Raw genomic sequence first — 22,983 nt, 5'->3', positions numbered from 1 at the left:
ACATGCCGCCACAGACGGAAACACCTCCTAGGTAACACATGAGCCAATTCCAACGCCCCTACGCCTGCCTGTACCCACCCACTCTGTGCCCTATATAAACCATTGTATGTGAATGCTTCCATTAAAATCTCCTGATGATTGAGGGAACCCCTCATGAAACAGTTCTGTAGAGATGAAGTAGTCTTGTGATTTTTCCCACACATACATATTGCGCTCTACCACGGTATCGAGCACTATTCTCTGGATAATCCAATCAAGATATATATATATATATATATATATATATATATATATATATATATATATATATATAAATATGATTGATGATTTAGTTATAGTAATGATTGATTATTGATAGAAGTTGCGTGTTCGTGGCCTTACCTCTTTTACTTATCAGGTTTCTTTCTCTACATGTTTCTTTGACTGTTTGCGTGCTTCCTTTTGCTTACACTGTACACATAAGGACGGTGCCCTTGCTTCCCGGTCACTGTTTGCCCTCTTGGAGCGCAGCTTTGACCTGACTGATAAGCAATTGCGCACTTCCCATGTCCAAAAACAACATCCTAAACTCACTGGACAAGCTCTCATTTCCTTCTTATTCATAAATTATTGTATCCGGTCATATCTCTCGTTTGTTTGGTGTGACAAAAACAACAAAAAGTTGTCCATTATATTTATTCTAGTAAGGTGTGCAAGTAAGTAACTGTTTTCCTTATCATGAAACATTATGTATTGTTCTTTATGCAGCTATTATTAGATATATTTTGAAATCATTATGTTTGCTTGCTTTTGTGTCGTGTATAGGTAGTGGAAGCAAAGGTTTCCCTGGATGCCTTACTACAGATGGCAGGTGCTCAAGTGAGGGACACAATGCAAAGGCTTGGCTTCACTTCAGAAGAATGTTCCCGACTAAGTGATGCCTTCTCCTGCCTAAAGAGTGCTGCTGAATCTGGTAGGTCTTCATTACAATTCTTTGTGTTTTAAAGTGTTTTTCACTGGCTGGAGACAGCTGCTTTATTCCTCTGATCTCTGTTTTAGGTGGCGAACTGAAGGAAGACAGCACTGCTTGGTTGTCTGAGCCTACCAGAAGGGACAGTGGTTCTCTGCTGTCTGCAGACCAGCTATCAAGCCTGGGCAATCCACTCCGGCCCCACAGCCCCTCACCTCTAGCTCGCCCATCCACTATCCATTCAACGCCCTCTACACCCTGTGCTACTTTTGCTCATCCCTACCTGGGCTCTGTGTCGGCGGTACACACACCCGAGGGGCAGATGCCACAATTTCTCAGCGAAAGCCCCCTCACGGATCCATTTCCCATGTCCTTAGCACGCTCAGCCCGGCTCCATGGACACACTTCCACCCCACCTATAACGCCACCCTCAAAGCGGCGCCACCGACTGAAACCTCCTTGCACCCCTCCGCCTCCATCCCGTAAAGTGCTACAACTCCTCCCCAACATCACCCTCACACGCAGCAAAAGCCACGAGTCGCAGTTGGGCAACCGCATCGAAGACCCACTCACCAACAAGTAGGTGCTCAGTTCATCATGTAAAGTGTTCTCAGGGGACACACAAGAATTGTCGACTATGAAAATCCTTAATTGAAGACAACCTTAATTTGAACTGAACTGATAAATGTCGTGCACCATTGATAACAGAAATAAAAGGGCAACTAAAGCAGTAGACAACACTGTGCTTCATTAATAAGTCAGTTCTTTTGGTATGTTATCCCTGAATTTGGGTTTGCAATGCAGCCTTTTTTTCACCAAGTCAAGCATCTGTCCTGTCTTTATGTCTGCCCTCGCACTTGGTTAGTCTGCCCTTCAGTACACTTATATTCTCTCTGTCATGCACACACACGTACACTCCTTACTCTGAATGTTTGACTGGAGTTGATCCCATCAGATTCCCAAATATTATGAGCCATGTTCAAACAGGAAGTATATCTTCAGACTGCTTGTAGATGGCAAGAAACACACATACAATCAATCTTTGTCACCGACAACTTTTCCTCGCTTTCTGTCTATTTTGATGGGATGCATAAGCACAAACAAGCAGCATGTTTATCCATAATATCACACCTGCTTAGCAGAAGTTTAGCTTTCTGAAATAAACAAGGCTGACCTTTCCAACGTACCTCCACATGACCAAAAGCAATCTGTGAGGTTGTGAAAAGGGTCTTGACTATCATATCTTAGTATAACATAATAGTACAGTATGTCTGCTTCCGTCTTTGAGCACTTGTACGTGCATGTAGACGTGTGTCTTTGGGACTTTAGTTTGGCTGTGAGGGATGTCATCCTGACGGTCCTGTGCCATTCCTATTTAGCCAATCAAACGTGCCGCTCTGTAACCCTTCTTATGTAACCTGCTTTAAACACTACCATGTGCAAGCCGTGTAGTGGATGTTCTGTCTTTTTAGTCATGAACTCTACCAAGAAGGTTAAATTGTTGAGATTGTGAGTTGATTTGTTTTAATGTTGAATAGCAAATCAGCCAGTGTATGTTTTTGGTAATGAAATTTTTGTTTTAAGAATGAGAATTGAAAAACAAAAACGGATAGTCTTATTTCAATGTATTTTTAAAATACAATTGAGAAACAAAAAAATATTTTATTTAGCATAAAAAGGCAATAACTAGATCTAAACATATTTTATATCTCACTTACAAAAAGGAAAATCAGCAATTAGCAAAATAAAAAAAAAGTACACCAGAAACCTTTTTTTTTTTTTTTTTTCTTCTCCACAGTTAATTACCACACGGGAACCAGAAGTTGATATTTAAATACAACATTAAACACTGACTTGTAGTAAAAAAAAGAACAACAGTTTTCTGTTGTATCCTGCGTTTATACATCAAATATATATTGATCCATGATCTTTCTGTCGAACGATACAACACCTCACTTTTTTTTCCCTAACTAGCCGGTTTATAGTTAAATCTTAAATGATCACCTTCCAGTTTTGGTGTCAAAATTTGTTTTTGGTCTGTTTTTTCATTCCTGCCTACGAGTGATTTTATTTTTGGTATATGAAATATAAAATTAAGATAAAAATATGTTTATTTTGATAACAAAAAAATCTAATTAAAATAAATAAAAAAATATTTTTGCTTATCAAGTCCTATTTATGAAAATAAAATTGAATGACCAAAACATACATTAAAAATCACATCTGTGTCTTGAATCCAGCTGACAAAACATGACTTGTATTTTTGAAGATCCTAGATTGGTTTTGTTTACTGATTGATTTACATGTGACAAATGTGTAATGCTGGCTTTCCATGCTTTCAGATGTGTCAAAAAGAATAAAGTGCTCCTGAATATGCAAGTCAATGGGAACGGGCATGATGACATGCACTCTCGCTACCCTGTTTTACCTGTACGAACCTCTGGAGTCCTCCCAGCTGCAACCACTGCGCCTTACACCCTCCCTGGCACACCTACCCTGTTGGAGGAGCGTAGCTTCATTAAGAGTACGTCTCACACAGTACATGTGTAAACATACACATGTTTCTATCTCACTGATCTGGTAAATAAGTGTGAATGGTTGTCATTGTGTGCTCTAATATACAATAAGCTACTTACAATTAGGGCTGTCCCGATACAACCTTTTCACTTTCGATACGATACTAATATTGGAGCCTTGAGAACTGGCCTATACGGATATTAATCCCACACAATATCAGCATGAATCATAGTACAGTTGTTCCTTGTTTATCGCCGCTGTCAATTGATTTCGGACATGACCGTGATGAACACATTTTCGCATTGCAAGAGTCAATAATTATACATACGTGTATATATATATATATATGTATATGTATATGTATATGTGTATATATATATATATATATATATATATATATATATATATATATATATATATACACAGTTGTGATCAAAATTATTGAATAATTTTGATCACAACTCTGTACATATATATATATATATATATGTATATGTATATATATACATACAGTATATATATATATATATATATATATATATACATACAGTATATGTATGTATGTATCTTTATATGTATGTATGTATATATATATATATATATATATGTGTATTTTTTTGTATTTTGTTTCTCCATATATCACATACATCGTATAATTTCTGCACAATTGACTAAGTGATGCACCAAAAATTCAGCCACCAAACCGGAGGTTGTGCTGACATATCCAATTCAACTGGTGGGCTTCGTCTTTTCTTGCACACACGAATGACGTAACTCACCCATAGATGACGTAAAAGTCACAATCAAGTCGCATTTTGTTCTGACTGCAGTCACATTTGAAAATATCATCTGACTACCTCCTGACAAGGCCCAAATTTGATGCAAAAACATCAAAAAAATATTTACAACTATAAATATCTGATACATGTTTATATTGACAAATTTGGTGTTTTAGATTGCAATATTGTTTTATTTAGGACACATTTTGTGTGTGTCTAGCTTGTGTGCTGTTGTATGCTTAGCTGTTGTGTACAGTAACTTCTAGCTCTTATTAGCCTGTAGCCTACCATGTTTACTTTAGTAAAATACAAGAAAAGACTAACCTTGTGTGCTTTTAGGAGGATATTTACATAAATGTTAAGTGGCTGTTGAGTTTTACACAAGTAAACATGCTGTAGGACTGCTTGTATCAGAGCTTTTAGATGCAAGTCGATATCATCCGATACCTGTCATTTTGCTGATATTGGACTAATATATCGGATCAAACACCCTTACTGACAAAATTAAATATTTGTTCCATTCTTGTTTCCCCACTATATCTAGATAACATGCCAGTGCGCCGTAGCTCTCCCCAAGCAGTTAGGAGGGACATCGGGCTTGCTGTCACACACCGGTGAGCTTTAAACCCTCACTTCATGCATAATCTAAAGGAGAAACATATATGAGGGGTTCTTCATTGTTTGTGTCTCACTGTGCAGATTTTCCACCAAGTCCTGGCTCTCGCAGACATGTCAGGTGTGCCAGAGGAACATGATGTTCGGGGTTAAGTGCAAACACTGTCGGTGAGTTGAGGACTTTCCAGTTCTATGGTTGGCTGTGGCTGATGTGATCATCTACATCAGGGGTCGGCAACTTTTACCACCCAAAGAGCCATTTTGACCCGTTTCACAAAATAAAGAAAACAGTGGGGGCCACAAAACTCTTTTGGAATTTAAAATGAAATAACACTACATACAGAGGTTTTTTTTTGCTTTGTGGTATGTATTAACCAGGGGTCTCAGACTCGCGGCCCGTACCTTTAATTTGAAAATTTAATGTTAATGTGGCCCGCGAGCTTTAAATAAATGCTGTTTGACAACATCACACTTGCCAACCCTCCCAAATTTTCTGGGACACTCCCGAAATTTCAGAGCGACTATTCTTGCGAATGTCTGCTGAATTTCGCCCTTCAACATTAATACAGGCGTGCTATGAAGGCGCTGCCTTTACCGCCCTTTACAAAATGTGCAAATGTCTAGCACAGCCCAGCCTTGAGTCATATGTGGCTTCCATTGACACACTTAGACGACAGCAACGCATACTTGTTCAACAGCCATACAGGTTACACTGAGAGTTGTGATATAAAAAACTTTAACACTCTTACTGATATGCGCCACACTGTGAACCCACACCAAACAAGAATGACAATCACATTTCTGGAGAACATCCTCACTGTAACACAACATAAACACAACAGAACAAATACCCAGAATCCCATGCATCCTTAACTCTTCCGGACTACATTGTACACCCCCGCTAGCACCAAATCCCCCCCGCCCCCCTCATCCTCTCCGTGCGTCGGTTGAGGTGGGCGGGGTTGGGGAAGAGTTACGGATGCATGGGATTCTGGGTATGTGTTCTGTTGTGTTTATGTTGTGTTACAATGCGGATGCTCTCCCGAAATGTGTTAGTCATTCTTGTTTGGTGTGGGTTTACAGTGTGGCGCATATTAGTAAGAGTATTAAAGTTGTTTTATATAACAACTCTCAGTGTAACCTGTATGCCTGTTGACTAACTATTCCTTGCAGTCACTGTTGTGTATCAACAGAGGCTGCATACTACATGTGACTGGCTGGCACGCAGATAGCAATGTGTGAAAGCGGGCGCGACGACAAGATTTAGAGGACTGCAAAGGCTTTGCCACCAGGGCACGCCCTCTACATTATCGACTAGGTGAAAAACGGAGAATGTTGGCACCAGCTGATTTCCGAGAGAGGCATTAAACTGCGGAAATCTCTCTGGATAATCGGGGGGTCGGAAATTATGCAGCTGAGCCACATTAGAGTGATCAAAGAGCTGCATGCGGCTCCGGAGCCGCGGGTTGTGGACCCCTGATCTACATCATCTTGGTACGTATATACAATACCAGAGTTTATTATTTGTGTGCAGATTAAAGTGTCACAACAAATGCACAAAGGAAGCCCCATCCTGCAGAATCTCTTTTCTTCCAAGTAAGAGAATTTTTGTATTGTGGCTGATACAATGAAACACATCAGCAATGGTGTCTCCATTTTCTTTTGCAGTCGCCAAAATTCGAAGGACAGAATCCGTGCCGTCTGATATAAACAACCCAGTAGACCGACCCTCTGAAGCACCACAGTTTGGCACCCTACCGAAGGCCCTTACCAAAAAGGTAGAAATGTGGCTCTTTTCAAACATTGTATCTTGCTCAATCGGTGAGGCACGGAGGTGCCAGATGAGTCTCTTGTCTGGCACTTAAGTGTTTGTATGTGTCAACATTCAGAACATTTTGGCACAGATGTCTTCTGTGTCTGACTTTTCCAGATCTGTTTGCTTTAGTGTGAAAGTCAAATAGTTCTGCAGGTGATTTTTGCCATCTGACGTCTTTCCAGCTTCTCCCACTGCTTTGTGAACATTCGATAAAGGCACACTTATGGTCGTTGAGTACCAGCACAATCTGACCAGATTGGATGCAAGAGTTGTAGCTATCCAGACTTAACAATTAATTCAACAGCATGTTTGTTTTTACAAACATGCTTGTTTGTAATTGTTTTTAATTGTTTGTACAATAAAATATACTATTAAATTAATGTTCCCCGTTAACACAATGCGATCCTTTGACTGAGTTAAAAAGCCCTATGATGATTTACATATAAAACACTTCCTTGTGGTCAAGATCAGTAATTATCAAACGGTGGTACTTATACCTCTAGTGATCCACAGGCTCCGTCCAGTGGTGTTTCAAATAATCACTTAATTATATATTGTATTGACACGGCTTGAGCCGTGTTTGAAGGTTTATCAGCGTTCAATGGAAGTCGTTACAATCTGACTACTCTCGGTTGTAGTCTACACCAAAATGAACAGTTAAGACACAAACAGAACTGTCTTGTGCCACCATTTCTATCGCTCAACATGCATGGGAACCAAATGTTCTCCACTTTATCTGCTTACGTCCGCCCTTTAGCAGCCTCCAATTTCAATCAATTTTATTTGATTTATTATTCTGTGAGAACAGTGTTTTATTTTTCTACAAACACACTCAAACTGTGTGTAATCATACAGTGGCCAAAAATACAAAAATACCTGCATACTCTGCTTTATTTTTATGAGAATTTAGGCCTGCTATGCTACTGTATTTTAATGCTGGTCATTATGGTGGTACTTGGAAAGCCAAGTGATTTCTGAGGTTGTACTTGGTGGAAAAAAGTTTGAAAACCACTGATCTAGTTAATTTGTATGGGATATGCTTTAGTGTAAATTATGCGCCACTGTCACTTAAATAACCAGTTTTCTTGATTGCGTCTGCAGGAGGTTTCTGTAGAACAGGGGTCACCAACCTTTTTGAAACCAAGAACTACTTTTTGGGTACTGATTAATGCAAAGGGCTACCAGTTTGATACACACTTAAATAAATTGCCAGAAATAGCCAATTTTCTCAATTTACCTTGAACTCTATGTTATTATTAATAATTAATGATATTTATCTCTGTGGAAACACTGATCATCTTAAGGATTTCTCACAATAAATATATATTTTTTATGACCTGTTTTAAATAGGTTAAAATCCAATCTGCACTTTGTTAGAATATATAACAAATTGGACCAAGGTATATTTCTAACAAACACAAATCATTATTTCTTCTAGATTTTCCAGAACAAAAATTTTAAAATGAATTCAAAAGACTTAGAAATAAGATTTAAATTTAATTCTACAGATTTTTCAAATTTGCCAGAATAACTTTTCTTGAATTTTAATCATAATACGTTTGAAGAAACATTTCACAAATATTCTTTGTCGAAAAAACAGAAGCTAAAATGAGGAATTAAATTAAAATGTATTTATCATTCTTTACAATAAAAAAACAAATTTACTTGAACATTGATTTAAATTGTCAGGAAAGAGGAGGAAGGAATTTAAAAGGTAAAAGGTTGAATTTTTTCTCTAAAATTGTCTTACTGAAAGTTATAAGAAGCAAAGTAAAAAAATAAATGAATTTATTTAAACAAGTGAAGACCAATTCTTTAAAATATTTTCTTGGATTTTCAAATTCTATTTGAGTTTTGTTTCTCAGAATTAAAAATGTTGAGCAAAGCGAGACCAGTTTGCTAGTAAATAAATACAATTTTAAAACTAGAGGCAGCTCACTGGTAAGTGCTGCTATTTGAGCAGGCCAGCGGGGCGACTCATCTGGTCCTTACGGGCTACCTGGTGCCCGGAGGCACCGCGATGGTGACCCCTGCTGTAGAAGTTCCCAGATTGCAAATGAAAGCACGCCCCATCCTCTACAAAAGTGTCATACTTTTCCTTTTAAAAATGTACACTGTTTAAAGATATATCTTGAAGTCATCGCCACAATTTTTTTCCAAACATAATGAAAAATAATATTCATGAACGTTAAATAGATTTTAGCAGCGTTTATGGATGTGTCAAATGCAGAGAATAATTTATTAACATTTTAATTAATTTAATTTAAATTAATTTATTAATTTATTTTAATATATTTATTAATAATTTATTTATTTATTTATTTTATATTATGTTATTTATTATATATATATATATATATATATATATATATATATATATATATATATATATATATATATATATATATATATATTTAATTCCTAGTGTGTGTGACAAACAGTGGTACGTTATGTAACACATTGGTTTTATTATGCTCACGCTAAGATTATATGGAAATAATACTTTATCTTACTTTTAGCGTGTACCCATAGCCTGAAGTCCTCAGGTATAGCTAATTAATGTTCGGGCGTGGTGCAGTTCGGAGAGTGGCTGTGCCAGCAACCTGAGGCTTCTTGGTTCAATCCCCACCTTCTACCATCCAAGTCTCTGGACTTGGATGGTAGAAGCGAGGACTCTCGCTACTCTATTGGGTCCACTATGGACTGGACTCTCACTGTTAAGTTGGATCCATTACGGACTGGACTTTCACAATATCATGTTAGACCCGCTCGACATCCATTGCTTTTGGTCTCCCCCAGAGGGGGGGGGGGGGTCCTCTCCAAGGTTTCTCATAGTCACCGTCACCGACGTCCCACTGGGGTGTGTTTTTCCTTGCCCTTATGCGGGCTCTGTACCGCGAACATCGTTGTGGCTTGTGCAGCCTTTTGAGACACTTGTAATTTAGGGCTATATAAAAAAACATTGATTGAATGATTGAAGACATGCACCTGGGGATAGGTTGATTGGCAAAACTAAATTGGCCCTAGTGTGTGAATGTGAGTGTGAATGTTGTCTGTCTATCAGTGTTGGCCCTGCGATGAGGTGGCGACTTGTCCAGGGTGTACCCCGCCTTCCGCCCGATTGTAGCTGAGATAGGCACCAGTGCCCCCCGCGCCCCCAAAAGGGAATAAGTGGTAGAAAATGGATGGATGATTGATTGAAGTCACGTCCGATGTGTCCTTGAGCAGGACACTTCACCCTTGCTCCTAATGGGTCCTGGTTAGCGCCTTGCATGGCAGCTCCCGCCATCAGTGTATGAGTGTGTGAATGGGTGAATGTGGAAATAGTGTGAAAGCGCTTTGAGTTCCTTAAAAAAAGGTAGAAAAGCGCTGTACAAGTATAACCCATTTATAAGTCAGAATAGGCAAAATGTATCATAGGAGACCTTCAAGTGTCGCTTGTGTCAGCAGGATCACCCTCCTGTCCTCAACCAGCTGGACTCTAGCAGCAACCCGTCCTCCACTACCTCGTCCACGCCCTCCTCACCAGCACCCTTTCAACAGAGTAATCCTCCGAGCGCCACACCGCCGCCCAACCCATCCCCCAAAGGTCATCGGGACAGTCGCTTCAACTTCCCAGGTGACTCACACAATGGCAGCTTACAAAAAGGAAACTAACATAACACTTATGTATACTATAGTAAGTCCAATGTGCATGCAAGAATGCAGTATTATTATACTGATTTTTCCCCTATATTGAATAAAGTTGTATGTAGAAATAACACTGAACAATGATTTACGTATTTTTTCTTTAAAAAAATGTCTTTAACCAAGAGCCTCTCCCCTCAACCATGCTTGCCGGCCTATCCCATCTCTTTCTCTCTCTCTCTCTCTTTTTAACAAAAGCCGCCTGCTACTTTCAGCATAGACAGCAGTTTGTCTTTCCTGGTGAGTCCCGACATGTCACACTGCATTGTTACATCTCATCATTGCTTTGTACAAGTCCTACATGCCCTGCAGCTCCTCCTGTCCTCTGCAAGTTTTCTCTTGGGCGTTTAGCAGTGTCTCAAGTCTGTGTGCTCACCCCACCATTGCATGCTTAATACTGTATTGCCATCTGCTGGCGGTAGTGGCAAAATGCATGTTTTGTTCAACTTAGGGTTTTGGAAATGGGCAGTCTTTTTAAGTTTTTCAATGTAGTTTTTGTATTTTATTATTGTTATTTGTTTTTGTGTTAGTATGTTTTTTAAATGACAAGAGTTCAGGAGAGCAGTGATTTCCAACCACTGTGCCACTGTTAATGATCACATTTTTAAAAATGTGTATTTATTTTCAATAAATGCATTTTTGTGCAGCTAAAAATACTGACATGCAGAACAACTACAGTAAATGATCTTTGAATTTTTTTCTAGAGGCTCAATAAAGGTTGGGAATAACTGCATTATAGATTAAAATGAAGTAGTGTATTTATTATTTCTCCAATTTTTTCACAGATGTTTCCAGTCCTGTTACTTTACACCCGGATGTTCTCCAAGACACAGTGTAAAACTTTTCTATTCCTGTCTCATTTATATTATCATACTTTTTGTTTCACTTCTCTTTCTAATGCAAATTGTGTTTATCGCAGTAGTGAGATTGAACAATCAGTGGATGACATACATGATGAGCTGATTGAAGATGAAGATGAAGAGGTAGAGTATGACATCCTAATATTGATATAGTGATGATATGAAGCGATCCTACATTTTTTCATATTTTAGCTCAGGACCCACTTTGCAAATGTGGCTCCTTTCCATGACTTAAAATCATTACAATGCATTAGAATTTACATTCTATCAACAAAAAAATAAAATAAATAATTAAAAACATATTTAGTTTTTTAATTTACTTGTTGTTTGTATTATAATTGTTTGTATACTTAACAAAAAAAATGCATCTTGAAATGACATAAAATTTACAATCAGAAAAGGAATGGTCGGTAAAAATCATCATTTTACTGTCATTAAAAAAAATAGTGGGGCGAATGAGAAACATTTGTCTGAATATTACTGTGCTTTTAACTCCAATACCAGTACTAATTTGTGATCCTCTTCTAGGAAGACGAGGAGGACATTGAGGTGGAAGAAGAAGACCCTGAGCTTGAAGAGGACAATGAGGATGACGAGGAGGAGAACGATGATGAAGAGGATGATGAGAACGAGGACGAGATGCGGATGAACATGGGCTCTGATAGTGAGTGCGAAGGTGACAAGCTGGACGATCTGCCCTGCCCTCGAGGGAATCAGTGGAAGGTCCCCATTTCCCGCATAGCCAGCCAGACCAGTGTATACCTGCAGGAGTGGGACATCCCCTTTGAGCAGCTGGACGTTGGAGAACTCATAGGGAAGGTGAGGATACACACTTCATACAATCAATAGCCACAGCAACACTCACATAACCACATCATGGAACACAGTCAGAGAGGAATATGTTAATTATTATGGGGTCTACGCTTATATCAAATTGTCATGTTGTATTTATTGAGATACATAAGGTGGGGCAGCAGGATTCTAGATGTTGCAATCACCTTATTTGCTTAATTGGTTACGACACACATTTTTTCAAATGGCAGAAAAATCATTTAACAGACCAATCATTGTGTCATTTTTATTATCAACATTTTAAGTTATCGTTACATTATGCCCTGTAGTTTGTTTTTTTAACCTTTTGTATTATTTTTTTTAAGTATGTTTTTTTTATTTTTCATTTTTACGATGTTCCCTGGGCCCATAAAAAAGGCTCTGGCTTCTTATCACTACAGTCGTCCCTCGTTAACTGCGGTTAAATCGTACCGGGAATGCCCGTGATAATAAACACATTTCCGGGAAGTATAAGATTATTTCATTAAATTTAATATTTTCATAGTTAGAGCATACAAAACCTTCAACCTCAACCTTCTATTTAAATGTTTTTATTAGAGATTGACCGATTATCGGCGCGAATATTTGGCATTTTGATATACATCGTATCAGATTGTTTTATTTATTATTTTTTTACAACGACAACCGAAGTACATCAGCAGACACAATATATACACATATGATACCAGTATTTAGTATTTGCAATAATAAATAATTAGTCAAATAGATAGCTATAAACATTGTTTAGGCACCAACCCGTTTGCCCTGCTTGTGAACGGTTGCCTTTTTTTTCACTGCAGAAATATTTCACGGTTCCATACGAGGAAACCTTATAATGTATTAAATCCATAAACTGATATAAATGTGAGTAGAATGGAGTAGATGGCAAATTGTTGTGATGTAGAGTAATCCCATATTTATACCAATTTTCCCAGGAAATGTCCCATATTTTGAAATGCAAATGTTGATGCTCCTCCGCAGCATTAGAAACATGTATTGAAGGTGTTTGTGATATCCCCTGATGTTGTTTGGTGCTAAATTAATTGCAACATTAGCACCACATTAAACATTATGTTGCCACTTGTTTGACGTTTCCTCAAATTCAATGTTAAAAAAATAACTTCAAACCTTGTCTAGATGTTTGCTGACGTATACTACTGATGTTTAAAGAACTTGAACTGCAAATGAATATCGGCACTCTGTTTTTCACAACTTTGTGCAGATACAGTAGTAAAACTGTAGATGTTTTTATCTGTTTGCTCAATTCTGACAGCTGCAAAAGCACTGCAAAATTTAACCATTTAGCTTTTGCAGAGTTGCTAAGAGTTGCTAAGAGTCCGTTTCCCAGACAATATATTGTTGTGCTTTACTATACCATTGTTGGCGTTTTGTTTGTTGTTACATAAAAACACTTGATATGAAGCACACTGCACCTTTTGAAAGAAAACAGTTCTATAGCAAATCTGAAAAATGGCTATGTTTGCTAATATTTTTTAAAATTAGTCTTATGTTGTGTTTAATTAGTTTAACCATTTTGTTTTCCAATGTAGTTTGTGTCCGTATGGGTATCAATTGGTCTTAAATTATATCTTCTTTAGTGTTCAAAAAGTCTTGAAAAGTCTTACATTTGACTTGTAGAAACCTGCGAAGACCTTGTGGTAAAGCAGCAATATTTTACCGCGATGTAGGTAGGGACGACTTTATTGCTAATTATGACTCTCACTAGTTGAAATCTGGGCTGCACGTTTGTGAAAGTGCTCACACACTTCCACGCCTCGTCTTTCACTGCCGTGGTAATGCGCTTGTGAAAGTGCCCTGCCCTGCTACCACAGCATATAACGACCGCATGAATTTTGATAACCAACACTTGAGTTACGATGCATACCGCCACCTAACAGGTAGTGCTAATTCTATTTGTGGCAGCCCAAATGTATTCCAAGTCGGCCACTATAATTTAATATATGAATGACAACCTCTCAGCCTCAGTATGACTGAGCATGATTCTCCATGTGTGCTTAATGCAGTGTCAGATGAGTGTATGTACCGTATTTTCATCTGAAAAGATGATTTTGATGGAGATGTTTGTTCACCTAGGGCCGATGGGGCAAGGTGCACAAAGGTCGGTGGCACGGCGAGGTGGCCATCCGACTTCTGGAGATTGACGGGAACAATCAGGACCACCTGAAGCTCTTTAAAAAGGAAGTGATGAATTACAGGCAGACGAGACACGAAAACGTGGTGCTTTTCATGGGGGCCTGCATGGCCCCGCCCCACTTAGCCATCATCACCAGGTGAGACCCGGGGTCTCGTACGTACGGCGACATTAAAGTGATTCCAGAGTTACATGGGATCATTTATCGTGTGTCTTTTGTTGTCTACTCCAAGTTTCTGTAAAGGGAGGACGCTGTATTCTGTCGTGAGAGATACTAAGAACACTTTGGATATCAACAAGACCAGACAAATTGCCCAGGAAATTGTAAAGGTAGAGTATTTTTTTGCATTTAACAGTCAGCACATGAGCACTCACGCTGAGCATTTATTGCTGCAAAAAAGAAAGACAAAATAAAATTCTAGGTGAATTTATTTATTTTCTTGAATAACAGCATATTTATTAGTGTACGTGTACGATAAACATTTTCAATTTCAATAGAACACCAATATTGTTGCCTTGACTATTGGCCAATACCAACATCAGTCTATCTGCACAAATAATACATACTTTTTACTTATTGTGCTGTATTTTGCAGTGTGGAATATTAAACAGGGCACATCAGCTTATTACGCACCAGCTGTTTGTTTGCATCTTAGCAGTTTTGATTGCCAAATTCGCAGGTGTTAAAATCGGCATGTAAATTAACATGTATTGCAGGTCCAATGTAAATTAGCATCAAGCTAGTGCATTTGTTTAAATGCCTTTCTTTTATATTTGAATGTCGCAGAGAAGTTGTTTTATATCTCATGTTAGTTATATTGACATACTTTATTTCTATATGATCAGTTTTACAGTGTTATGAAATAAAGACTCTTAAATGACTCTCAAATGGAGACAGGTTGTCTGCCTACTAAGCTAGCAAGAAGATACGTTAGCTGTAACGAAACATAATGCTTTTATCAGAATTCTTGTAGCAAATGTTTTAGATCCAGACCGATATCTGATACCTTGTTTTGTTTTGCTCACATTGGACTGTTATCAACATTAGATCAGAACACCCCTAAAATTTATTACTATGTTCATATTGTATGTTTTCCATATTAGACTTATTTGTTTATCTTAAGTAATGGCACTGTAATGGAAACAAATATATTTTACTTGTTTTCAGCAGTTAGGCAAGTCAGTTTATCTTGTTCAGTGGCTTCAATGGCACCCTATGTGAGACCCTCCTACTGATTGTATTAGTCAAAAATATATTTTTTTAATCAACATTAATGTCAGGTCTTTATTATAAATATTTGATTTTTGGTTATATTTGAGTTTTTATATTAAAGGCATTTAGTAGCTGAGATGATGCAACTGTGAATGTCTGTGTCCCTATTTAGGGCATGGGATACCTGCACGCTAAAGGCATCGTCCACAAAGACTTGAAGTCAAAGAACGTGTTTCACGATACCAACAAGGTTGTGATCACTGATTTTGGTCTTTTTGGGATCTCTGGAGTTGTTCAGGAAGGAAGGTGAGAAGTGCCTCACTTTTAAAGTGTGATTGATACCATCAGTCAGTTATCAGCCTTGCAAATGGAGACTGTGTAAAATTTCAATATCTATTATTCATGCCCTCTTTTAAACACACCAAATCTATATTTTGTATAAATTCTTTACAGGCGGGAGAATCAACTAAAACTTCCACATGGCTGGATTTGTTACTTGGCGCCAGAAATTGTGCGCAAAATGAGCCCCGGTAACAATGAGGACCGACTTCCTTTCTCCAACGCAGCAGACGTGTATGCCTTTGGGTACGTTCACTTCAATGCACCTTTACGACACCAGCAGTCCCACTCATGCTTACAAGGTGCAACATTATTTTTATTAGGTCTGGACCTGAAAATTATGTCTATAGGTTTTATGGCAAATTTTCAGAACCCCCACTCTTCCGAAAGGTGAGCGGGTCTGCATCAGTTTTGAAGAAATCGTGGACCAGGGCGACAAAAAACATTCAATCAAGCAATGAAAATAATAGTTTTATCCTATTTTCCAGACTATAAAGCGCACCAATATGTAAGTCGCATCCACAACATTTTAGAAGAAAAAATGTTTCCATATATTAGCTGACTCGGACAATAAGTCGCAGATATATACTTTGTGAAATGAGATATTTACACCGAAGGATTTTGTTAATGTTTATTTACATACATTAATTGTTTACACTGTCTGTAAAATGCGGATCGAACAAAACAGAAGTCCTCGTCATGGACCCTCGAGCGGCGGAAGATAGCTCTCTAATCAGCTAAACAGACTCCATAACTCAGCGGTGACGTTTTCGTGAATTTACTGCGGAATTTGTGGTACTGAAACAACACAAAAAGGATACTATTGTAAGTTAATAATACTAACACAAACACTTGTAAACGTGTTAGTATATTAGCTAATACTAACGACACTAGTTTGATTACATTACACTAGCATGTAGAGTTCAGAAAGTATGTATTGTTTTAGTTATACTGTAAACTTAGAAATGTTGCTTGGAGTGATGAATGAAAAAACCAAATGAGTATAAAGGCTATGGATGACTGAAGAGCATTTATACTTCCAGTTCAAGGCACAAAAACTGAAGGAAATTCTGTCGTGTCGACATTCAACCTGCAGCACCTACAGTGAGCGAACTTGTCCAAAAGGTGGCGCCATAGCACAAACAGTAACACCTTCTTAGTGTAAGTGTTGGTGTGACTACTACATAAGTCTGCTGTTAACAAAACATTATGGTCGTTAACGAAGAAAAATCCATGGATTAGCACTCACCTTTGTATAAACTGCAGGGTTTAAACCTTGTTGAAAATGTAGCGTCTTAAAGTACGAAAAATACAATACATGCCTTTTTCCACACTGTTTATGAGGGAAATGATCTCCAGTTCTAGATGACGTCACACCAAGACAGGGCGGTGTATCGAGTTTGGTGTTCCAAGTACAATTAGTGATCTACAAATTACTTAAAAACCTGATTGATAATATGGGAAATGACTGCTAGATTAGCTTCAGTAACAAGACATACATAAAAAAAACTTGTAAGTAAAATTTGGGTCCTTTACGCTCCTCCCCACTTTGATTTTTTACAGCACAATTTGGTACGAGCTCCAAGCAAGGGACTGGCCAATCACCAACCAGCCTGTGGAAGCAACCATATGGCAGGTTGGGAGTGGAGAAGGTATCAAAAAGATCCTGGCAGAGATCAGCCTGGGGAAAGAAGTCACTGTGAGTGCGACACCTGAAATTTCCCACAAAATGTTAGCATGCTCTGCCAGGCGCGCTGACCCACACTGTGTCTCAGGAGATCCTCTCGGCCTGCTGGGCGTACGAGCTGCGTGACCGGCCCACTTTCACGCAGCTGGCCGAAATGCTGGAAAAGTTGCCCAAGCTCAACCGAAGGCTGTCTCACCCCGGGCACTTCTGGAAGTCTGCGGAGTAGGTATCTTCCAAGGATATGGACATGTGGAAATAAAGATCTGCTGATTTTTTTTATGGTGCACTGGCTCAGTCTTGAGAATGATTAATTAGTCCAAATTACAGTTTAGCTGTTTTGATAGAAGTCCTTTCATGACACCACACACCTCACATCTGTCTGAACACTCACTAGCAGAGAAAGAGAAAGTAATACTGTATGCACTTAAAATTAATTTATCCTTGGTGAATAGCTTGTTTTTAAGTGCATCTCTCCAGGTCACTAGTGTGTGTGTGTGTACGTATTTGTGTGTAAGTAACAGTAACTCGATTCAGGAAAAAGTTGATTTGCATTTCCAAAACTCTACAACCTAAGTATGACACGATCATTAGCTGTATTCCAAAATTGGTACTTTCATAAGCTCCAGCCAAATTCCGTCAACACTACCGAGGTCCGAGTTACATCCAATCAAACGACACAATTTTTTAAAACTTGCTTTGCACTTGACTTTCTGCTCAAGCACTTGGCGTGCAAACAAGCAACTTCAACATAACTTTTGGTTATGTTGTAATTTTCTATGCCGACAGAGCAAGTATGCCTGATAAAAAGTAAGGCTTCACTTTTCAAAAATGCACTAACTCGATGCTAATTTGGATTGCATATTCCATATACAGGCTACTGATTAGCATTTGCAATTTTACACGGCAACTTCAACACCACCAATTTGGTAGTCAAAACTACAACTAAAATGCATGTTACAATAAATCAGCTGGTGCATAATAACACAGTACTTATAGTACAAACACTTTGTAGGGTGCAACATAAGACAAGACTGACAATTAACTTTACGCCAAAGAATACTTCCTGACTACGGCAACACACTTTGGACAAACTGAAGGGAACGGATATTTGCAAATGAGACTCAGAGGTGGAGGCAAACAAAATGTAACATCCATCCATCCTTACTTTTCTACCGCTTGTTTCTCTTGTTGGGAGGCAGGGAGGGGCTAAAGCCTATCCCAGCTGCATTCGGGCAGGGTACAACCTGGACAAGTCACCACCTCATCGCAGGGCCAACACAGACAACATTCACACACCAATTTAGTGTTGCCAATCAGCCTATCGCCAGATGCATGTCTCATAACAAAATAATCAGCTCAGTGTTACATTTTAAATGAAAACTTGTTAGATTTTGTTACTAAACAAATAAACATCTATTACCACTCGAACACACAAAATGAGTGAAAATTGGTAACGTTGAGTACTGATACCGAGCATCCCTACCCAGTAAGTTACTGGCTAATGATTGCTTTATGTTCCTAAGTCACAGTAAATGTAAAAGTACATATTTACTGTGACTTACGAACAACAAGGCACTCATTCTGCATTGAAACGGTGAATTAACTGTAAAATTACAATTGTGAAGTTCCATCCATCCATTTTCTACCGGGGTTGCGGGGGTGCTGTGAAATTATAGCATGTATTTGGATTTTTATTGTAATTAACTATAAAAAACCCAGATCTGCAGTTACAGTAAATTGCGATAAAGATATTTCACAGTAAATTACTGTAACTATTCCTTGCAAATATTAGCCAGTAATTTGTTGCTAATTGGCATTGTACTCGTACTGGGGAAGAATATTCTCTAATACTAGGCTCACTCTACTAAAAGGACATTTAAATTGGGAAACAATTCCTTGTCCAAATGTATTCATCACCTTTCTTAAAACATGTTTCAAATTTTAAAATAATTGATAAGAATGATCCAGGTTGGGCTAAAAGTTACCATGGTCTCACTCGTTAATGATATTTTATCAGGAGGTATTAACCTATACAATTCACCAACTAAAACATCACTTGAATTCAGATAGAAATAATCCCACAGTACAGTTAATGATGATGAGTAAGTGAACACTACATGCTGTTTTCATCATCATTTAGCACAACGTAAACATGTGTTGCAGTCAAATAGTTAGGACAGGGGTCGGGAACCTTTTTGGCTGAGAGAGCCATGAAAGCCAAATATTTTAAAATTAATTTCCGTGAGAGTCGTACAATTTTTTCCAACACTGAATAAAACTATATGTGTGCATTTTTAAGTAAGACCAACATTTTTAGAGTATGATAAGTCTCTTTTTATTATTAATAACATTGTTATTCTGAAGTTAACTAATAATACATAAAATAATTCTTACCATTAATGAACAGGTGCGGAAGAAAACTGATTGATGGATTAAGATGCATGAGAATGTTTTATATTCTGAACGTTATTTTTAACACTGTGATTATTATCATTACTTATTGTGTTAAGCAATGTCGGCTAAGATTTGTCTGAGAGCCAGATGCAGACGTCAAAAGAGCCACATCTGGCTCTAGAGCCATAGGTTCCCTACCCCTGAGTTAGGAGATCATCTAAAATACTATTGACTATTTCTATTGGGATGTTTTTACATTGGAATGAACTTTTTACTTTTTAAGCAAAAAATCAGAGGAATGTTTGTAAGGAGAAATAGTTGTTTGCATGGTGTAATAACCCAAGAATCGTTCCTCTTCATGCAATGTGGTGTTTACAATAATAACTCCCCTCCTAATGTGTCTTTTGAACACAACCACTAACAGCTTTATTAATGATGGCCTTTTCCTTTTTGCTGTCTTGTCTTGTGTGTTGTGTCACCCTGCAGGTTGTAGCAGCACACTTAAGCAATGCAACACAAAGCCTGGGACTGCCTTGCATGCTCCTGAATATTTAACGCCCGCAGGATTGTTCAAAGCATTGCCTCCGACTCTCTGCTTCCACTTCTTCTTGTCTCCTTCCTGACATGCGCACCTCTGGCCTGCAAAGTTGTCTCTTATTTTTCCTCCCTTCTTTGTTTTGGCCTTTCAGTTCTTAACTTTGAGGCTTTTGAATGATTCTGTGTGTTCGTTTGTTTGTTTTTTTGTGTGTGTGTGCGTGCTCACCACCTCTACTCACCGAGTCCTTCCCTTTGCAAACACACACACACACACACACTGCAGGACATGGAATGCACACACAGCAACCTTTAGTTGACCCCCCTGAAGGTTTGGCAGCCATGAGGGAGGTTGCTTGCGTGACGTGGGCTCACTTCATTAGACTCCACGTTGAACACTGATTGCATGTGATGCGTGACAATGTTGAGCTGCGTGCACACGCACACGCAGTATGCACTTTGTCAGCAGGATTTCAAACAAGCTCCTCAGAGATATTTGGTTTGGCATATCTACTGTTTTCTGGAATTTAAAGGGATGTTATTATTTTTGGAACGTGGGTAAATTAGTGAACCAACCAAGATGGCACATTCTTGCTTTTTAAAAATGTTTTTTTTGGGGATATATATATATTTTTTTTTCCTGATTATTTAAGGAAGCAAGCATTTTAAAATGTATTTGTAGTTATCGTTTTTGTTTTTTTCAATGTTTTTAAAAAAAGATATTTAATTTAGCAAAGCGGGTGTTTTGTATTTTTTATTTTTAAACATTTGTTTTATGCTGTTTTTTGTGATAATTTAGCGACAGAGGCAGTTTTAACTATGAATTTTTTTGATTTTCTATTATTCTATTGTTTTTTTGGGGGATAATTTAGTGAATCAACATTTTTTGTGTCCTATGTAATTTATTTCTTGATTCATCGAAACCCAACATTTTTGGGGCATTTTTACATGTATTTTAAAAATGTTTTGGTAATTTTGTGAACAACCGTTTCAGCTTTTTCTGGCATTAAAAAATAGCTTTTTTAAAAAGTTTTAAATAAATTATAGATTAAAAAAAATTAAATATTGTGTAGCAACCATTTCTCTACTTTTCGTCATGATTTTTTTTTTTTTTTTTAAACATTTTGTGGGGGTGATTTAGTGAACCAAAAAACACTATTTTCGGTGAACTGAACATTACAGCATTTTTCAAAGTGATGTACATTGTATCATTTAAATTAAAATTATACATATTTGGGATAATTCAGTCCAGCTGGCCTTTTCTGGCACATATTTAAAATTAAATTTTAATATTGTTTTGTGTGTGTGTGGGTGGGGGGTAGTTATGTGAATCAACCATTGCAGTGGTTTTGGTGTTTTTTTTTCTTTCTTATTTTATGAAATGTTTTCCATCTCTATTCAGCATCCTCCCATTAAGTAAACATACTATTTTAATAATCCTTATTTATGGTCAATTGGTTCCACTCTGTCAAGTGCACCTTAAGTTTTTTTAACAGCAGCTGAAAAAAAGAAAAGAAATTCAGGACCTCAGCACAAAAGTGTCCTCTATGTTCCTAAACGTTACCTCTTGTGTGTGTGTTTTTCCTTTGTGATTGTTTGCTTCACTCGGGTGTGTGTTGTGTATAAGTGTGCGGCTGAATGACATGTTGGAATACACTGTCAGTTTTGTGTTTGCTATGGTAAGTACTGTAAATAACGTATTTAATGTACAGCAATTTATGACTCTTCAAATATTTGTATGAACATTTTATATGTAAAATGCATCACCACATTTATTTTGGATACGTCCCGCTACGGCTGATACAGATGTATATATATTTATATTTTTGTCATGTATAAAGGCTGTACGATTTTTTTCTTTTTTTCTTTTTTTTTTCTTAAATGGGCCAATACATTTTTTTTATGTTGTACAAATGCATATTTTTGTATTGCATGTAAAGACCGCACACACAAGTTCTGTTTTCATCCATGGAAGACAATAAAATGAACGCTTGTCATGTAAAAGATTAAAAGAGTGCAGTTTTTGGGTGCAAGTCCACTAAATCCAATGTATAAATGCATTCAATCACTGCCAAATACAATTAGCACGTTCATTTTTGATTGCAAATTTAATGAATACAATTTTTAAAAGATGAATTTAAGCTACTTTGAACACTGGAAAAATATTATTTATTGCTTGTGTCACTATCGGCTTTTGGAGTAGGACCCCAACGCAGAAAAGAAATAACAACAAAAAGCGCACTCTTAAAAGAGTGAGGGAAAATAACCAAGAGTTCACAAACTTAACACAATAGGTGTGTGTGTATATGTATATATATATATATATATATATATATATATGTGTGTGTGTGTGTGTGTGTGTGTGTGTGTGTGTGTGTGTGTGTGTGTGTATGTATATTTATATGTATGTATATACGTATATATGTATATATATATATGTGTGTATATATATACATATGTATATATAAATCAAAGTTTACATATATATAAATCAATATATAAATATATGAATATGTACAAACCCCGTTTCCATATGAGTTGGGAAATTGTGTTTGATGTAAATATAAACGGAATACAATTATTTGCAAATCCTTTTTAACCCATGCTCAA

At 37.5% G+C, this 22,983-nt stretch overlaps 1 protein-coding gene across 2 annotated transcripts in view; it reads left to right on the top strand.

Moving 5' to 3' along the window:
• The window catches only part of LOC133550916 (kinase suppressor of Ras 1-like), a 79,675-nt gene extending 57,298 nt beyond the window's left edge, over positions 1-22,377 (top strand). The window contains exons 3-21 of one of the 2 annotated variants that reach the window (XM_061897066.1): positions 809-952; positions 1,039-1,528; positions 3,292-3,473; positions 4,790-4,859; positions 4,945-5,028; positions 6,395-6,456; positions 6,529-6,638; positions 10,127-10,295; positions 10,562-10,603; positions 11,149-11,197; positions 11,283-11,346; positions 11,752-12,042; positions 14,149-14,345; positions 14,440-14,536; positions 15,592-15,725; positions 15,873-16,004; positions 17,322-17,457; positions 17,534-17,667; positions 20,326-22,377. In XM_061897066.1, coding sequence (XP_061753050.1) covers positions 809-952; positions 1,039-1,528; positions 3,292-3,473; positions 4,790-4,859; positions 4,945-5,028; positions 6,395-6,456; positions 6,529-6,638; positions 10,127-10,295; positions 10,562-10,603; positions 11,149-11,197; positions 11,283-11,346; positions 11,752-12,042; positions 14,149-14,345; positions 14,440-14,536; positions 15,592-15,725; positions 15,873-16,004; positions 17,322-17,457; positions 17,534-17,667; positions 20,326-20,332 — 2,594 coding nt within the window. In that variant the 3' untranslated portion in view covers positions 20,333-22,377. The remainder of the gene's footprint in view (positions 1-808; positions 953-1,038; positions 1,529-3,291; positions 3,474-4,789; positions 4,860-4,944; positions 5,029-6,394; positions 6,457-6,528; positions 6,639-10,126; positions 10,296-10,561; positions 10,604-11,148; positions 11,198-11,282; positions 11,347-11,751; positions 12,043-14,148; positions 14,346-14,439; positions 14,537-15,591; positions 15,726-15,872; positions 16,005-17,321; positions 17,458-17,533; positions 17,668-20,325) is intronic. The other variant, XM_061897067.1, reaches the window with a different exon arrangement.
• Positions 22,378-22,983: the final 606 nt, after the last annotated feature.

The sequence above is a fragment of the Nerophis ophidion genome, linkage group LG04 (assembly GCF_033978795.1).
Source record: "Nerophis ophidion isolate RoL-2023_Sa linkage group LG04, RoL_Noph_v1.0, whole genome shotgun sequence".
Lineage (NCBI taxonomy): Eukaryota > Metazoa > Chordata > Actinopteri > Syngnathiformes > Syngnathidae > Nerophis > Nerophis ophidion.
The sequence above is the reverse complement of the archived record's forward strand: the minus strand, read 5'-3'. Positions and strand labels throughout refer to the sequence as shown.